At 41.6% G+C, this 16,686-nt stretch overlaps 5 protein-coding genes across 6 annotated transcripts; 2 read left to right on the top strand and 3 right to left on the bottom strand.

Annotated features, from left to right (window-relative positions):
- The first annotated feature begins 1,148 nt into the window (after nucleotides 1-1,148).
- On the top strand, nucleotides 1,149-4,028 carry LOC116927448 (dolichyl-diphosphooligosaccharide--protein glycosyltransferase subunit 1). The gene is given in 11 exon segments (XM_045176580.1): nucleotides 1,149-1,506; nucleotides 1,564-1,680; nucleotides 1,772-2,020; nucleotides 2,081-2,287; nucleotides 2,347-2,542; nucleotides 2,616-2,656; nucleotides 2,658-2,855; nucleotides 2,924-3,043; nucleotides 3,406-3,549; nucleotides 3,619-3,737; nucleotides 3,800-4,028. Coding segments are annotated over 11 exon segments (1,788 nt in total). The 5' UTR covers nucleotides 1,149-1,266; the 3' UTR covers nucleotides 3,957-4,028.
- LOC123474426 lies at nucleotides 3,037-4,836 on the bottom strand. Its single transcript, XM_045176584.1, has 3 exons — nucleotides 4,628-4,836; nucleotides 4,154-4,207; nucleotides 3,037-3,319 (listed from the first exon to the last, which is right to left on the bottom strand). The coding sequence occupies exons 1-3, from the start codon at nucleotides 4,834-4,836 to the stop codon at nucleotides 3,274-3,276; spliced, it is 309 nt and encodes a 102-aa protein (XP_045032519.1). The 3' UTR covers nucleotides 3,037-3,273.
- LOC116927450 (MLX-interacting protein) lies at nucleotides 4,809-9,756 on the top strand. The gene is made up of 15 exons (XM_045176579.1): nucleotides 4,809-5,412; nucleotides 5,482-5,644; nucleotides 5,715-5,821; nucleotides 5,884-5,957; nucleotides 6,025-6,150; nucleotides 6,213-6,390; nucleotides 6,454-6,549; nucleotides 6,613-7,022; nucleotides 7,084-7,278; nucleotides 7,346-7,788; nucleotides 7,850-8,066; nucleotides 8,125-8,414; nucleotides 8,474-8,597; nucleotides 8,680-8,809; nucleotides 8,877-9,756. The coding sequence occupies exons 1-15, from the start codon at nucleotides 5,040-5,042 to the stop codon at nucleotides 9,014-9,016; spliced, it is 3,066 nt and encodes a 1,021-aa protein (XP_045032514.1). The 5' UTR covers nucleotides 4,809-5,039; the 3' UTR covers nucleotides 9,017-9,756.
- Nucleotides 9,599-10,947, bottom strand: LOC116927451 (CCAAT/enhancer-binding protein alpha). Of its 2 annotated transcripts, none has more exons than XM_032934486.2 (2): nucleotides 10,614-10,947; nucleotides 9,599-10,533 (listed from the first exon to the last, which is right to left on the bottom strand). In XM_032934486.2, the coding sequence occupies exons 1-2, from the start codon at nucleotides 10,782-10,784 to the stop codon at nucleotides 9,988-9,990; spliced, it is 717 nt and encodes a 238-aa protein (XP_032790377.1). In that variant the 5' UTR covers nucleotides 10,785-10,947; the 3' UTR covers nucleotides 9,599-9,987. The 2 variants fall into 2 exon arrangements, with proteins under 2 accessions (XP_032790377.1, XP_032790376.1); XM_032934485.2 differs by having other exon boundaries at nucleotides 9,599-10,536.
- A 1,131-nt stretch (nucleotides 10,948-12,078) lies between these two features.
- Nucleotides 12,079-16,655, bottom strand: LOC116935104 (bromodomain-containing protein 1). The gene is made up of 7 exons (XM_045176578.1): nucleotides 15,760-16,655; nucleotides 15,398-15,693; nucleotides 15,174-15,326; nucleotides 14,798-15,114; nucleotides 12,697-14,731; nucleotides 12,482-12,624; nucleotides 12,079-12,415 (listed from the first exon to the last, which is right to left on the bottom strand). Exons 1-7 carry the CDS (start codon nucleotides 16,487-16,489, stop codon nucleotides 12,223-12,225), a joined length of 3,867 nt encoding a protein of 1,288 aa, XP_045032513.1. The 5' UTR covers nucleotides 16,490-16,655; the 3' UTR covers nucleotides 12,079-12,222.
- Nucleotides 16,656-16,686: the final 31 nt, after the last annotated feature.

The following is a 16,686-nucleotide window of genomic DNA, read 5'->3' on the forward strand; positions in this document are numbered from 1 at the left end:
TCTTTTGGAATCGTGTACTATACCTCTGTGCTGATATAATACAAAAATTTGATCTCCAAAAAGCTGTTATTTTTCCAGGAAACTTTTTGAAAGGTACTTGTTTACCTTTCCACAACACCCCCTCCCCGTATTACAACTGTAGAACAAGAAGCAGACGTTTTTCTAAGTAAATTTCTGTTTCCTTATGATAAGTCCTTTAGCATAATCAGATAACTTAAAAAGACTAATTGTGTCAAATAACTCATTACCGACATCACAAACTACACTACTCATGACATAAAAACGAAAACAGTTTGACACTACAGTCACTAGTCACAGTCAATCACTTAACGTCTGCTACGGTACATTGTAAAAATGTAAACAAGTACCTTTCAAAAGTTTCCTGGAAAATAACAGCTTTTTTGGAGATAAAATTTTTGTATTATATCAGCACAGAGGTATAGTCACGATTCCAAAGATTTTGTAATAAAACTAACTACAACTTAATTAAATATATTATTTTTCATTTCCTCCTATAGGGCCCGGAGGACAAATACCGCAGGTCGGAATTCAGCCTGGCAACTCGCATCCGATCTTGGTCTATAGTATAAAGGAATAATAATAGAAAAAGTTAAAATTTTCCTGTGAGGTGGCAGCACTTCCACAGGCAAAAAGGGAAGAGTCAGATAACACGTGACTTCCCCATCCTCCAACAAAGTCGCCTCGAAGGCTTGTCGGAATATTTACTAAAGCTGGCGAACCATCCTCTCTATGACTTTGTCGGTGCTCTACTCATTGCTCAAGTTGTCAAGTAGTTCCATATATTAAGTACAGGATTTCCACGTTGGTTATAACCCAGCATAGGGAAAAATCTAAGTAATGTAAGCATGGTAAACACCACTTGGATGTTTAACAGACATTGGGATAAATTGTCCACAATCAGGATATTCTGGTTCTGGAATATGGATCCCTAAATCCTAAAGTTTATAACAGAACCAGGGCAATGAAAAAATAATAAAACTCCTGTCAGACTTGCTCGAAGTAAAAACAAACAAACGATTTTAGAAATTGGACAAAGAACACGACAAAAACCTGGAAAATTAACCTTATGTGCGCAAATCATACCGAGAGTTCTGTTGTATCGGCAACCGCGGCCGGTTGTCGGGCCCAATCAGAAAGAGCAAGCTGTCGTCTAACAGACTAACAAGTTCTCTGCACACGTCATTGCCGAGCCGGTATCATTCATTTCGGCAATATTTTACGTAGAAGTCAAGACGTCTGGTCATTATGGGATTTCGAATTAAAGTTTATTTGATCTGCCTTTTCGTAACGCTAACTGGGTTTTGCACCGCAACCAGTGAGGATATACTAATAAAAAATGCCGAGCGGACCATCGACCTTACCAGTCAACTTGTCAAAATCACCCACCGCCTGACTTTGTCAAACACGGGCAAATCATCTGTCAAAAGCTTTAGTTTTCCTATCGATCCCAAAGCTCAGGAGAAACTATCATACTTCAAAGCCCAGGTAATTTTTAAAAAATCACAATCACACAATTAATAAATTCAAGAAAAATTCCATTAGCTTGCAGATGGAAAGGAGTCGTCAGGTGAGCTGAAAACAGAGTTTTCCACTGTTAAAGGAATTCTGACATACAAAATCACCCTAAGCAGTTCTCTTGAACCTGGTCAAATTGTCAAAGTATGTGATCATTTTATACTGACAATTTTTTGTGTTGTAGTTGAGATTAGATATGTTCAGTGGTTTGTGTGTTTGTAAATTGACTGTTTAGGTTCTTGTTGGCACAGTATTCACTCATCATCTTTCACCTCATCCAAAAGAAATTACTCAGAAAGAAAAACAGTTAGTTCAGTACAGGGGTAATGCTTACATCTACACACCATACAAAGTTACAACACAAACTACCAAAGTCCTACTAAGCTCATCCACTGTCGAAAGCTACACCAAGGTTAAGCCTTCCTCTCAAAGTGATTCAACCATTACTTATGGACCTTATGAAAATGTTGCTCCATTGTCAGAGGTAAGATAAAATTTATATTCTGCTTTTCCTGTTGTTTAAGTAATTATATGATTTACTTAGGAGGGCATTATTATTCATTATGAGAATAACACTCCATTCTTGAGTGTTGGTCATCTGCTCAGACATATAGAAGTGTCTCACTGGGGTAACATTGCTGTTGAGGAAACTTTGGATGTTTACCATGGTGGAGCCAAGCTCAAAGGTTCATTTTCTCGATTTGAGTATCAAAGAGAGCAAAGTGGGGTCTCTAGCGTCAAATCTTTCAAAGTAAAATGGATTGTCTATTTGTTATTCGTTTCTATCTATCTAATGCATCAATCTTGCAGACGGTATTGCCTGAATTAGCCGCAGACGTGTATTATCGCGACGAAATCGGAAATATTTCCACGTCAAACTTGAGACAGGAGGATGATGGTGATGTTTCGTTAGAACTCCGCCCGAGGTTCCCATTGTTCGGTGGATGGAAGACTCATTATGTGGTCGGCTACAATCTACCCAGCTTCGCTAACTTGTTCAATTCCGGTGAAACTCAAATTTTTATACGTCTTAGCCTACAATGCTTATCATTCATTTTATTGCATTCGTTTCTATGCAGGCGACGAATTTGTTCTACAAATGGATCTTATTTCTCACATCTTTCGATCACATGGTTGTCGATGATGCTCTTGTTCGCATCATTCTCCCTGAAGGGGCTTCTAACATTGAAGTTGAGACACCTTATGCTGTTACTCGATTACCAGATTCGTTGCATTTTACGTACCTTGATGTCAAGGGCCGCCCGGTTGTGGAAATTGCTGCCAAGAACCTCGTAGAGAACCACATTCAACCTTTCAAAGTATTTTTTTTTAACGTACCTTTAGATAATTACATTTACTAATGTATTCATGGGTCTTGCATTTTCAGTTACGTTACACGTTTTCGCGGATCGTCATGCTTCAAGAGCCATTCTTGTGCGTTCTAGCATTTTTCCTTTTGTTCCTCACTTTCATCATCTATGCGCGATTGGACTTTTCGATCACCAAGGTTTGAGAGCATAAACAAACAGCATGGATATTGCAGCATCCAATTCATCTTTCACCTTTCACCCTGCTCGCTCCATTGTTCGTCAACAGATTTATCCATGTGATTGATATGCACGACTGTTGTGTAGATGGATATCTTTGGTTTGACATAAACGCACTTGAAGCGCTGTACACATTATTTGTAGATCCATATTCTTTTAATTAATGATTATTAATTTAACGGTTTTCCTCTTAGGCTCGACGTATTATGCATTCTTCTTTCGCTGCATGTTTCTCACTAAAGAAATTCAAATTCCTGTAGATGAATTTCGATCTAAGATTGAAGTATTGATACAGGCATAATTAAAACTATTCAAATGACAGGATGAAACTTGTGACAATCGGTCACGAGCAGCAGTTATGGTTGAACATATTCGTAACCATTACCTCAAGAGATCTACATTGTTTCAAGCATTTGAAACACAAGTGGCAAAACTTAAAAGCTCGCGGGATATCAATGCTTTTCAAGTAAGAGTATTGTATTTCTCGTATACGCGGCATTATCGTTCCATTCCGTATAACAAATTTTTTTTCCAGGCAGCAGCAAAAAATATCACAAGCGATCTACGAGCTCAAATTTTGGATCTACCAAGTAGTCTCAAATCAGAATCCCCTCAGCTTAACGACCGTGTGACTGAGCTTCAAAAACAGGACAAGTAATTTGGCTTTTTCTAAGATCCCGCCGGAATATTGATTGGTATCTTGGTTCATTTTTCAGAGCTTACAGAGATTTTCAGAGCACCCATGCTCAGCTAGTGGAACGACTAGTTAGTGGGAAAATAAATAAAGCTCAATTCGTTGACGCCGAAGCCCTGCTTACTAAAAAAAGGGACGAACTTGTCGAGAAACTAAACCACTTAATTAACACTCTTTAAAAAGTATTTTGATCATTCTGGACCCTACAGGAGACTTTTCTTTATATGAACTTGATTACAAATTCAACCTCATGACTCGTACCACATGTGAAAACGACACATTTACCAAGAAACAATTCAGCCTCCTTTAAAACAAGACTATACTTGTATTAAGGGAATATTATTAAGATTTGTGACGATACATGACATTTTTTTACCCGTTTTCCAGAATCCCGGCGTTTACATGGGATGTCTGAAAGGCGCTTTGGAATCTGCATAACAATCACAGTTGATAATTAACAGCCATTAAGAGTGTTACTGTCATTAGATTGTTTCGAAATCTACAACTTCTCGTGTCTCAGCCCAGTATTATAGGCTAGCAACAATGTTTATGGAAATCTACCAAAGGCCAAATCTAAAATTTTCATTTTATCTCAAGTTTTCCCTTTAGATCTTGGGTGTAAAAAGATGTTAAAAACTCAACATAGACACTCGGACAGGTATTTGGCCATTATTTCCCAAGCGAATAAGTGAAACGTCTTAATTTAACAGGCCTTTCAAAATTCGCTTATTTGCACTTAGTGATAAGGGTTTCCTTGAGACTAGTATATACTCTTTTCCAGTGGTGGATTAGCTTATTGGAAAGGCGTGTTCTTTATCTGCGATCTGATATGAAATCTATAGAACTTTACTTGTGCCTTTCTTCATCTATTCTCGTCGGAGAGTTTTGCTGTTGGGTTAAATTCTGTTCAGACTTCGGAGCTGGTAAGATAGTGTGCCCGTGCACTTTTGCCTTATGCGGCGAGCTGCGGTGTCCTCGTTGAAAATCGAAACCGATACAAGATGGCGCAGAGTGCTTTGCTTTTCTGTAGTAGTTAACAAAAGTTAACGACGAACTCATTTTAGTGTTTTATCAAAACTTCGTTGATCAGAGACTAATGGCCTCCAGTCCAGTTCAATGGGTTGGGAAATATTTAGCATGCCTTGTATTTTAGGCCTTTCTGTTAACAAAAGTGGACTTTGAGTTGGAAAAAATTCTGTTGTTGTTGTGTTCATCTCTAAGGGTCTGTTGGTGCCTGCAGTGACCAAACAAAGCACGAAAAAATGACAGGCGGTAATTCTCCAACGACTCAGAACACTCAGAGTCAATCAAGACAGGCTTCTCCGTTGCACGCCGGGCAGCAGCAACAACTGTGCCAGGATGGTCAACCACAACAACTTCGGAAGAAATCTAAAGAGATCATCCACTCGGGACATTTCATGGTCTCAGATTTTGAAGCTGAAGGAAGGGACGATGATGATGATGAGTTGGCTATTCCTGTACCTGAAGATGCTGAAGATTCAGCCGTTCTTGTTGGAGCAGTCTCAGTAAGCAGCATGAATGCAGCTGGGGACCTTGCTGGTTCTTGCAGTAATCAAGGATCCTGTTCAGTGACAAGCATAATAAGACCTAAAAGAACTGAAACCATTTCACCAGGTATAATTTAATTGAACTTAAGAACTTTTATTTTGCTAACAACTGTGATCAAAATTTATTTTATACAAGGTTTCACAAAAGATTCTGGAAACTGGATTCAGAAGAATGTAATTGGAGCAACATTCTCATGTGAGGATCTTCCCATGCAGGCTGTAGAGGATTTCATGATCCCAGCTGTTACCATAGATCAAAGTCTCACCAAGCTGTTCCAGTGTATGACCCTGGCCTATAGGTTGGTCAGCCCCATAGCTTATTTTTTTTAGAATAACATTCACACTGAATCATCTGTATTACGTGTACAGTTCAAAGCTTACTTCTCCGCGATGGAAGAACTTCAAAGGACTACGCCTACAATGGAAGGATAAAATTCGTCTCAACAACTTGATTTGGCGTTGCTGGCACATGCAATGTACCATTTTTTTATAATTGATCTGGAAATTTCCGTGTATTGTAAACTCTTCTTTTTAATAGTTATTGAAAGAAGGAACACAGCTGTATGCCAGTTCGCTTCTCCGCTGGAAGTTGATCAGCACAACAAGCCCGAGGTAAAGTGTATTATAGTAATTTTTTTTTTTTTACATTTTGTTTTAAGCCTTACGTTTAATTTTCCAGGCAGTTGTCCTTGAGGGGAAATATTGGAAGCGTCGGTTAGCAACCGTCACAGCCGAGTACAAAAAGTGGCGAATCTTTTTCAAGAACCAGATGATGGGTCGTGCTTCCAAGGATCTCAATGACATCGTAAGACACACCACGTTATGAGCGTTTGTAGATAAAATGCTGAAAAATATTTTTCACACAAGAACATGTGCGGGGAACTGGATCACCTAGATTGGTTTGCTCCACGTAGCAATTGCAGTTTTAACTCAGGGACTGGATCCCTCGCTCTAGATGATGACATGTTCATGGACTTCTCTGATACGCTCTTTTCAAGCCTATCGTCTAACCAGCCTTTTCCTTTCCCCAACCCAAGAGAAATCGGTATTAAATCATTTTAAAAACGTACCATTTATATTCATTCGTTTTTTACTCTTTTCATTCCAGCTAAAGGAGCTGGTCTGGCCGATTTTATTCAACCTGGACTGATTCAGTTACAACCCAACCTAGATGATTTCATGGATACTTTTGAACCGTTGCATGGTTTGTTAAGCTCACGCCTTAGTGACTTCTATGGAACAAAACAAATTATTCAACTCTTTTTAGATTTGCTTTCTGGTCGGTTACCGCCAGTTGAAGAAGAAATCGTCGCTGTCGAAGACAGCATAGCTGGACGGACGTCTGATCAACTTACCCATCGTCGCAACGATTTTCAATTGCATGAAAATTCGCCTTATTGTGCCTCAACTTCCACCACTCCAGTCAGTGCCGCTGCGATAGTCGTTACGGCATCCTCTCCACAGCCTTTGCTCAATTATTTTCAAATGGATCAGTCCAGTTCTTCATATTTATCAAATCCGCAGCTCGGCAACAGCCATCGACATTTGACAAACCATCAGAATACGCGGCCATTGCCACAGTATCATCAGCAATCACAAGAGCAACTTCAACAACAGCCGCTCGTCAACGAATCAGCATTTAGTCATCCTAGAACGATGGTTGTGCCATCGTCACAGGTAATATTCTTTTCACAGTGATTCATGTCCAGCTTACACATGGTTAATCCTCTCTGCATAGAATTCGGTGTTTGAATCCAACGCCCCATCCCTAGGATCGTCCCACCAACTTCAACAACAGCCGCAGCTTGTCCAATCGACCGATGGATTCACGGCCTCTGGAAGATATGAAAATGCAGCGTCTCATTCGGGAGCTTTCCAACGGCAAAATAGTGGAGGCAGTGAGCATGGATTCGTCGTACCAACAGCACAGTTTGTAGGAACAAATAATTGTTTATCTTTCCTATCCTAGTCAGTGCTAAAGGTTCTTTTCCCCATTATAGCAAGGAAAACAACGGAGTAGGTCGAGAAGCGGTTCGGGACCCAATACGCCTGGAAATGGATCTGCGGCCATTTTTCCACATGCAGCAACCACGTCACTTAGTGCTAGCCAGCCTTCTATTGGATCCAGTCGAGCTAATCGTACTAAACCGAATGGCAGTTCGAGCAGTAGTAGCAGCCCAGCTCGTTTGCTAAGCAATTCGGCCAGCGCGCAAGAGGCCGGCCTGCCACGAAGCAGTCGCGGTGTTGGTCGTCTTCGTTCTAGCTCTGACCTACAACCTATCATGCCTGTGCCTACAGCGGCGGTTTCGACCCCTGCTACTGTTGTACCTCGTACCATTCTTCCTGACAATAGCGCTTTGTTGGCTCACCTATTGACAAGCCCCAATCAAATAGGGACACCATCAACCACCTTGGTGTTAACTGCTGATTCGTCAGCGACACGGTAGGCAAAATAATTTATTCTGCACACTTCTCGTTTGTTTCAAAAAAGGTTTTACAAACAGGATACCCATCATCTTTCCTCTTCAAAACCCTGATACTACGACCACAAAATTGGAAAAGCCATTGACCTTGTTGCCTACAACTGTAAATCTTGAGTATTCCAACGACAGTCGCCCTTATAAGCAAGAGCCTTCCCCGAATGTGCCGATGGTAGAAGACCTAATAAACCAAAATACCTCAAGGAGCAGAAGTAGTGATGGCGAACGCACCCAGTACAGGGTACGTTTGCAAAACGTTGTATTTTACAAGCTGAAATAGCTTTGTTCATTGTTAACAGGAGCACCGTCGAGTGTGTCACATTAACGCCGAGCAAAAACGCCGCTGCAACATCAAAAATGGCTTTGATACGTTGCAGTCTTTACTACCGGGCGGAGGTGCAACAAGCGGATCGGGGAATGGTAGTGGTTCATCCGCTTCTAGCCATGGTAAATCCAGTGATGTCAGCAAGGCTGCAATGCTCCACCGTGGGGCCGAATTCATCCGTCAACTTCGCCAGGAGCGGCAACAGCAACAAGAAGAAATGGATCAACTGAAACAAAACATTGAAACGCTCAATGCGGCCATTAGGTTGTCTGTTATATCTACGCTGTATTTAATTTAAATCAATTGTATTTTGGTTTTTCCAGCGGTTGCCAAGCGCTCCTACCTGCAAATGGTGCTCCCGTCTCTCGTCAGCGTAATAACCGAATGAGAGAAATGTTCGACGATTGGGTTCGAGTTCGAACATTGCAGAATTGGAAATTCTGGATTGTATCCTTTTAGTCAAAAATTGTCTAGCATATTTCCATACAAGCGAAAGAAGTTTTATTTTCCTTGACCTAATATTTTTCAGTTTTCCATTTTGATACAGCCCCTCCTCGAGTCCTATAGCACGGCCCTTTCCGCCGCTACTTACGAAGATCTCTGGCAAAATGTTTTAAATTGGGTAGACCAGTATTGTTCTTTGATTGCCCTACGTCCAGGTAATTTTATTTTACTATGTCATTGAATTAAATGTTTGTTAATTATTTTTCATCCCGCGTTCCCCAGTGGTGTTCAACTCGCTTCGGAACTTAAGTAAAACAACCGACATTATAGCAAATCCGTCTCGATTGCCAGCAGAAGCCACCCAAGCTGCATGCAATCCCGATAGGACTACAGCGCCCAACAATCTTCCGTCAACGACATAATTGCCCTACTTCATTCAATTTACAGTTTTTCTCCCTGTCCATCCCACAAATTTTCAAAAACTTTCCATTCCGCGGAGAGTTCTATACAACAAGAGTAGATTAATCCAAATTTCATGCGGCAAAATGTTCATAATCGACAGTAGTCATTACATAGCAGATGTAGTTCTATCCTATTGTATAGATATATGAAGATATTAGTTCACAATTTAATCTAATAGTAATTTTTAAAAGCCCTTTAGATAGTGTAACTGACACGTTTTCAGAGTAGCTTTTGAGAAAGAAAGAATGGTATGAGTCATCGAGAAAAATAAGCAAAAAAACCACACAAAAATGCGGTGAAACGAGTGGGTTTTTTTCCTCACCCACAAAAAAAAAAAAAAAAAAGTAAATCAAGAAAGATAAAAAAAAAAAAAAGCGAAGACTTCAAATGGTATCCGTTGCAACAGCCTGATATATATGTATTTTTCTTACTTTAATTTCTTCTTTAATTCTCCTAGTAAGCAAAAAATATTCGCTCGGTTTTTTCTGCATTTCTCTGGTTCACGCTCCCCCCACAATCGAACTTTGAAAAAAAAAAACAAGTAAAATACATATTCGTTGTATTGTTAATCTTTTGCATCTTGGAAGAGTACAAAGGATGCAGGAATTCTATGATGTACAAAACGATTGGTGAATCCATAGATCGCATGTGGGTTGTTTCGTGTCATTTTTATTTGAAAATAAATCGGTCAAAAAACATGGCTAAATGTAAGTAAATCTGAGAAGTTCAACCACGTCAAAAAACGTCGAGTGTTGAACACCATTCAAAAAATATTACATTAACAACAAGAAACTAGCAAGAATTTCAGCTATATACAACAATCGAATACGAACGGTTTCGTGGCACACAATGGTGAATTTTGTTTTCTTTGATTAAATTATTATATTATTATTAAGTGGGTGTTTGATTGGATGAGAATGCTCGTGTTGGGTTATCTGGGATGGCTCTGAATTCGGGCGAAAACATTGGTGACTTGGAGTTTAATGGGCTCGGGAATGTCATTAAATTTAGAGAAGAGCCCGTGCAGGAACTGGATCTCTTTAGAAAGCTGCTCTACGCGTCTTTCTAGTCTTTCCTTATCTGCTGACAGGACCGTGACACGTTGAGCGACCATGCGTGACTCAGCTTTTGCCTTCTCTCTCGACTTTTTCACGGCGATGTTGTTGAGCGTCCTTCGGCGTTTGTATTCTTCGCTATCTTTGCTGACATTTTTGCCGCCCGATTTGAACCGACGACTTGTCGATGCCGAGCTGCTTGTTGTGGAACGACCTGCAGGACTGGACACGGCCGTGCCGTAAGGGCTGGGCACTATGACCGACGAATAATCATTTGCATCGGTTAACGTGCTAGGCAAACAATGGCTGTCTTCATCCTCTTGCAAATGAGCTATCTCACGTTTAACCGCCGGTTGTGGCTGATAAGCGGCCGAGTGTGATAAGTAATCTGCTACGCTTCCGATGTTTGACTCGATCATAGCCTGCTTTAAACAGAAAAATAATAAAAATAAGTACATTGTTCTAGTCTTTTTTCTTTGTGGAGTCGAATGCTAAACAATACCTCAAGATCCATAGAAGTTTCCGCCACTTCCAAGTGTTCTGGATAGTAGTCGTAGTTGTCGGTGAATGGTAGAATGTCACCACTCATTAATGGTGGATGATTGTAATCCAATAGTTGACCGTCAAGTTTCCCACTGGTTATCTCGAAGAATTCGGAATCAAAAAAAGACATACCGCGAACGGCTATTTGCTGATGGGTATGTCGAATATACAGGGAAATTAACTTTCACTGTTGTATATGGAACTCGGTATTCGCAAGCACGTACTGCACTGTTCGCCTTGGCTCTGTCTTCTGTCGCTGGAGTTGCTAAAACGAATGATGAAATCATGAATCGCGCTGCGCTATTATACGCATCAGCTCAGGACAAACTCAGGACTGAAAAAAACAAAAAAAACAGCGTAGCTCCGCCCCTCCGGACGTGGTGCAATCGTCGGGTGAGTCGACGTGGTGGCGGTTGGTACGGAGCCTGCAATGACGTCATTGTCGGGGGAAATCCCCAACGAAAGAAAAGGGTTATTTGGGCTGGGGAAAACCAAAGCCACCTATACCACTATTGGCTGGAACTAGTTCGAGGCAGAATACTGGACAACAACAAAAATTGATCGTCCAGCAACAAATGCAAATGAGCCAAGTGAAATTGTAACCATGGGGGCTATTGCTAGAAAATACGTCCATCACATACTGATGTCAATGTAATGCCGTCAACATCGTGCGCAAGCGATAAAAAACTCGAACGTCAAACTGATTAATGCAAACTGATAACAAGCGCTCACATCCAACGGCCATGTTTACATCCCATCCCTTTTATTTCGTTAACGTAATTTCTAACGCTTCATTTGAAGTAGAACGTTAAATCGTAGTTCATGTGCATAAGAATTCAAACAAAATTATTCGCCGTTTTGGTTTTATTTGTCAGTATGTTGTTTTTTCGCTGAATCATTGGCTGAAAAATAAAAACTGGAAAGTTGACCGATTTGCGTTATCTTATGATTCTGGTAGGACATTGTGACGTCAAAACCAAGCCGGAGAACCGACTCGATGACGTCACTACACTACGGGTTTCTGGAAACTACGCACATGCGCAGGTGGCATTGACGTCCACCAATGAGACACACTGCTACACACGTTCGACCGGAAATAGGCGGTCCCGTATCACACAGGAATGTTATCTGTGCACACGACTGGCAACGAACGAAATAAAACATCCCGGTAAACAACCATGCCATTGCAATGAGTATTGTCACGTACGCAGCTGAATTTCTTTGAATGATACGGTGGTTAACATGGCCCTGTTGTAAAAAAAACACAGTTGCCGCCGATGTTTTTGTGTTCGAGAACCGTCAAAACTAGTTCAGGCTGATTAAACGAAAACGGGCAAGTCTGGACAATCAAATGCGCCGTACTTCGGAACAACATCAAAATCCAGATAGAACATTCTCGAAATGAATACGATACAACCGAATCATCTGTTTCATTTTTGTTTTGTTTTACTTAAAAATGAGTTTGCATCAATGAGAACACGTAGTACGTCTGAATATTCACTATGAATTAAGCAAGCGCGATGGGAAATCGAAACAAGAATATGAGGTTTAAAATGGGAAATTAACTTTCAGTGACTCGAATCGGAATCTTCGGAGAGGGCGCTACTTTGCCCAGCAACTCTGCACTGGTGCAAAATTGCTTCTTCAAAAGCTTTTTTAACAGCTTTGCGTTCTGTTTGCTTCTTAGATTCAATCAATTTTGCTTTGTCGCGATCAGGATCCACTCCTAGTGGTTCCAGTTTATCTCTTGGTAACCACTGCCTATTAGCACAAAACAACTCATTAGAAAATAATGCCTTAGTTTAAAAGAAAGTATAATATGCTGACCATGTCCGTTTGGCATCGAAGAAGAGAACTAGAAAGGCTGGAGGTTGGATACCGGTTCCCATTATGAGAACATCATCAGGCGGAATTGCGATCGGAACTCCATTGTGCACATAGCCACTCCTGGGCCAGGATGGGTCGACAATCTAATTTAATTGTCATTTGTTAAAAAAAAAACCACCCCAAATCAGTAACAATTTCTTAATAGTGTTCCTTACCAGAGCTGGATACCAAGGATAGCCACGACATTTGGCCCAAACGAGATCGAGAGGCTGCAATGGAATTAAATTACAAGGCAAGAGGGAGGCAGAATTGTGACGATGTCGGGGCGGAGAGGACGAACTTTCATCACTTGATTGGTGATCAGACTCATCACCGGAATCGGAATCGCTACTGGTGCTGCTTCCACTGCTACTTCCTTCACTCCCGGATGATTCACTAGATCCTCGATGCGAATCCTCTTCGTCATCCAACCTGTTCGTTCGATATACTTTAAAGCTTTCACTTTCGATATTTGGAAGGTGAATAGCTCCAGGCTGCTGAACTGAAGCGAATAGCTTGTCACTCTCCGGATGCTTCTGTTTCTTCCTTTTGTTTAGATCTGTCGTGGCAGCTGCAGCGGCCACAAAAAGATTAGTCGACACACTTAAGCTACTGCCACTCGGTCCTGGTTGGCTGGAACTATTTTCTGAAACTTTTCGGGGTCTGCCAACCGGCCGTCGAGGTGGAGAGCTACTCCCGGACGGCTCTGGTTTCTTAAAAGCCGCTGCAGCCGCCGCTTTCTTCGTGAAAAGTACAGCGGTCCGTCTATTAACACCTGACGGAGAACCGGTCAGCTGTTGGGGATTCACGGAATTAACCTTGACGGGAGTAACTGGCACTGGGGCAGCAATGGTCTCTAATTCCGGTGTTACTGGCGTTGCTGCTGCTGCTGTTGCTGCTGCTGGAACTACCGTAACGGCAACCGGAGTGGATGCTACAGGTGCGGACACTGGAGTGATATTCCTTTTCATGACTTTGGCTACCAAACGATTCTTGTTCGTAACAGATGGCGTATTCTTTTCATCCGAATCGGTCTTGGATGCTCGGGTGATAAAGTGATCTATCTTGAGTTGGCGGGCAGCGATTACGGCTCGTGGGGAAGCCTTCACTTGAGGGCCAGCAATGCTGGAATCGCTACTGCTTTTGCTAGTAGTACTGCTACTGCTGCTGCTACTCTCGCTGCTACTATTGCTACTTGAATCCGAGTCACTGCTTGCTTCACCACGTGTTTCATTTTCAGGTCGTGATTTTGAAGGACTGGTACTGCTGCTCCGGGTAGCTGCCGCTCTACCACCAGCTTGCAAGGATAATTTCCTACGAACTTTGGCCAGTTCGTTTCTCAATATCCGGATCCGCTTCACTTTGAGTGGTCCCGATGGCATTTGCTGAGCTTTGCGCAAGAAATCTTCAAGCTTTGAAAGCTGTTGTTCCAGTGTATCACTTTCGCGGTACTTTTCAGAGACGTACTTGTCAATTTCTTCCACTTTGATTTCGGGTTGGCTTATTTCTAACGATTGCTGTGGCTGGATAATATTATTGGTAGTATCGCTGCTGCTATTGCTAATAACTAAGGTTTCCAAATCTCTTCGCAATTGTTTGAAAAGCACTTGAGCACCTTCTTTGAGCTTGATCGCCTGTTTGTAATACATAGTGTGTTGGGCATTATAGACAGTGCAATTGTGAATCATCAGGTTGAAATCTTTTTCAAACGCTTCAAGCGTTGGATACTGGCCGGCGTCTAACTTGCTTTGCATCGTAGAGAAATCCATGGGCTGTTGGATGAAATCGAGATAATCTGGAACTTGGCTGATATCAACGGGGTCAGCGAAAATATCATTCGTGTCACGCTCCTTGAGAGTCTGTAACACTCGTCGCATTAGGTACTGCAATGGGTAAATTTGAAGTTCCAGTTCTTTTTCTTTGATCCGCATCAGCTCCCTCTTTGTCTTTTCTCTTTTGCGAATCAACTCGCATAAAAGCCGAGCTCGTTCCAAATCCTGTCGAAGTCGCTGAAAATAACGCAATTGCCCCAAAAGATCATCATGCTGAATAAGAGGATCATTGCCCAATCCTGACCCGGAGGCGGACCCCGTTGCCGCCGATGAGGCTGGTCTTCGGGAAGGATGGCTGGTTTGCAGACGACGTAGCAGAGGCACTCCATTCCTGGATTGCCGCTTCAGAGTCCAGTAGGCGATCAAACGCTGAATAAACCTATAAAAAAACAACAACGATGATTCCGAGAATCATCGACAAATTTAGGCTGCGAAGTTTTTATACCTGATTTTCCCTTGAATTTGTGGTACGGCAGAAGCGATTTCCTGGACGCGTTCCGGAGGTATGGTAGGGATGGAAATGATAGGTGCAGCGGAGCGTTTTTCAGCCAAGATTTTACGAGCCTTACGCATTTTTTCGCGGAAAGCGGCTTTCGACTGCGCTTTACGGATAGCTTCGCCTATTCCATGATCACCGACTAATGGTTTTGAATCGGAATCGGCAGGAGTATGGGCGTCGCAGTAAGCCGCTTTACGAATGCTGATATTGGGGCCAGTGCTCGGAGAATCTTTAGCCGTATCAATTTTCATATGTAACCCAGCCTATTGTAAATAAAGGATGAAATTTTCAATAGATGTTGCAGTTATTACAATCACAGTACTTGTTGCGCGCAAGTGACATGGAAAGCAGTATAGCAGTTGGCTCTGTGGCATTGAATACATGCGCCTGCTCCTCGTTGCTTACATATGTAACAAGTCAATTTCCATCGAGCGGCAGGAATGTTCTGAATGCTGTCGATGGGTTCGAGAAAGACCTAGACGGTTAACAAGCTAATGCGTAAGTCTGCTATAAGACAAAAATAATAATAAACTGGAATTGTATTACTGTGTTAGCAAAGCAGACTTCTGGTATCCACAAAGCACAGACAACGTGAGCCCATCGGTTATCGTCCGTTTGTTTGAAAGCACCGCCTCGATTTGGACACAGAGCGCAGTCAACTGCTCGTGAAGGCGACTGCAAACATCTTCGACACAACCATTGGCCTTCGGGAATGTATGGTACCCCATAGCATTCTTGATGGACAGCAAGGTTGCACATATCACAGAAGAGGATCACGTTACTGTTTTGGCATTCACCGTCCATGCATATGCAACATTCAGCGTCTTCGTCGATCGGTGGACCTGATTTATTTCATTTGCTTTAAGAAATATGCCATAAAAATGCTAAAGAAAACTATAGGCACAAACCTTGATCTTTCCCAGAACTTTGCATCTGAAAGTAAGATTCTTTTTCCAGACGATCCATGAGCAACTCAAATGATTCTGGGTTTACTTCTGAAAGATTTTCAAATCTTCTCTGTTTATTGATTAACTCCAACCACGTAAAATCATCTTCATCCATATCAAATTCAATTTCATCTTCCATTTCATCAGGTGATTTTTCAATAAAACGATAATAAGATTTTGGGCGTTCTGGGGCATCTGGCTGGCTCCACGATTCAATAATTGAAAAAGATGCCTCTGGAAGTTTTGGAGGAGAAACCTTTTCCTCTTTGCGTACCACTGGTTCAACAGGCTTTGGAGTTTTCTTCTGAAGATGTTTTGGTGTGTGAATTTTATTGGTTGGTGTTTTGGGGAAATCCTGAATTTGGGTCTCTTCATTTTTTACAGGAACTTCATTCTCATAGTCCTCTTTGTCCACAAAATTTATGGCATCAAAAATGTTTATCCTTTGAAGCTTGCTATCAATTTCAAGTTCAACAATTTTTTGTGCTTCGGCATAACTCAAAGCCTGCTGAGGTGATTCTGTTGAAGGCAACGAGCTACCAGGGTTTTCATGATTGTAATTGAATAAATGGAATTGAATGCCCGCGAAACTTTTGTAGATTTTACCACAGTCTTTCGCGGGGCATTCGTATGGCGGCTTAGTTGCTCGGATGTGATTAAGGAATTCACGGATGTCAAAGTCGAGACCCATTTTAAAACAACACAATTTCAATGGTAATAGTTGATTGCGCAGTCGCTTATTTAACTTAATGAAACTAATTTAGATGAAAGAAGTCACACATTTATCCATTTTTGTTGTCGTTTTTCAGACCACGCACTAAACGATGACAACCATCCAGACACCTGGCGCCAAGCCACTACAGCTCGTTACAGAAGCCAGTTTGAATA

Source organism: Daphnia magna, linkage group LG7 (genome assembly GCF_020631705.1).
Source record: "Daphnia magna isolate NIES linkage group LG7, ASM2063170v1.1, whole genome shotgun sequence".
In the NCBI taxonomy this organism is placed as follows: Eukaryota; Metazoa; Arthropoda; class Branchiopoda; order Diplostraca; family Daphniidae; genus Daphnia; species Daphnia magna.

Coding starts and splice junctions, on each gene's coding strand:
- LOC123474426 (XM_045176584.1), bottom strand. CDS start 4,836: ATGAGTTCGTCGTTAACTTTTGTTAACTACTACAGAAAAGCAAAGCAC. Junction 4,208..4,627: donor ATAGATGAAGAAAGGCACAA/GTAAAGTTCTAT, acceptor ATTGTTATGCAG/ATTCCAAAGCGCCTTTCAGA. Junction 3,320..4,153: donor GCCGGGATTCTGGAAAACGG/GTAAAAAAATGT, acceptor GAATTTCTTTAG/TGAGAAACATGCAGCGAAAG.
- LOC116927451 (XM_032934485.2), bottom strand. CDS start 10,784: ATGTCTTTTTTTGATTCCGAATTCTTCGAGATAACCAGTGGGAAACTT. Junction 10,537..10,613: donor AAACTTCTATGGATCTTGAG/GTATTGTTTAGC, acceptor TTCTGTTTAAAG/CAGGCTATGATCGAGTCAAA.
- LOC116927450 (XM_045176579.1), top strand. CDS start 5,040: ATGACAGGCGGTAATTCTCCAACGACTCAGAACACTCAGAGTCAATCA. Junction 8,067..8,124: donor GCGAACGCACCCAGTACAGG/GTACGTTTGCAA, acceptor CATTGTTAACAG/GAGCACCGTCGAGTGTGTCA. Junction 8,415..8,473: donor ACGCTCAATGCGGCCATTAG/GTTGTCTGTTAT, acceptor TGGTTTTTCCAG/CGGTTGCCAAGCGCTCCTAC.
- LOC116935104 (XM_045176578.1), bottom strand. CDS start 16,489: ATGGGTCTCGACTTTGACATCCGTGAATTCCTTAATCACATCCGAGCA. Junction 15,694..15,759: donor AAGTTCTGGGAAAGATCAAG/GTTTGTGCCTAT, acceptor GAAATAAATCAG/GTCCACCGATCGACGAAGAC. Junction 12,416..12,481: donor TTCGATGCCAAACGGACATG/GTCAGCATATTA, acceptor TTGTGCTAATAG/GCAGTGGTTACCAAGAGATA.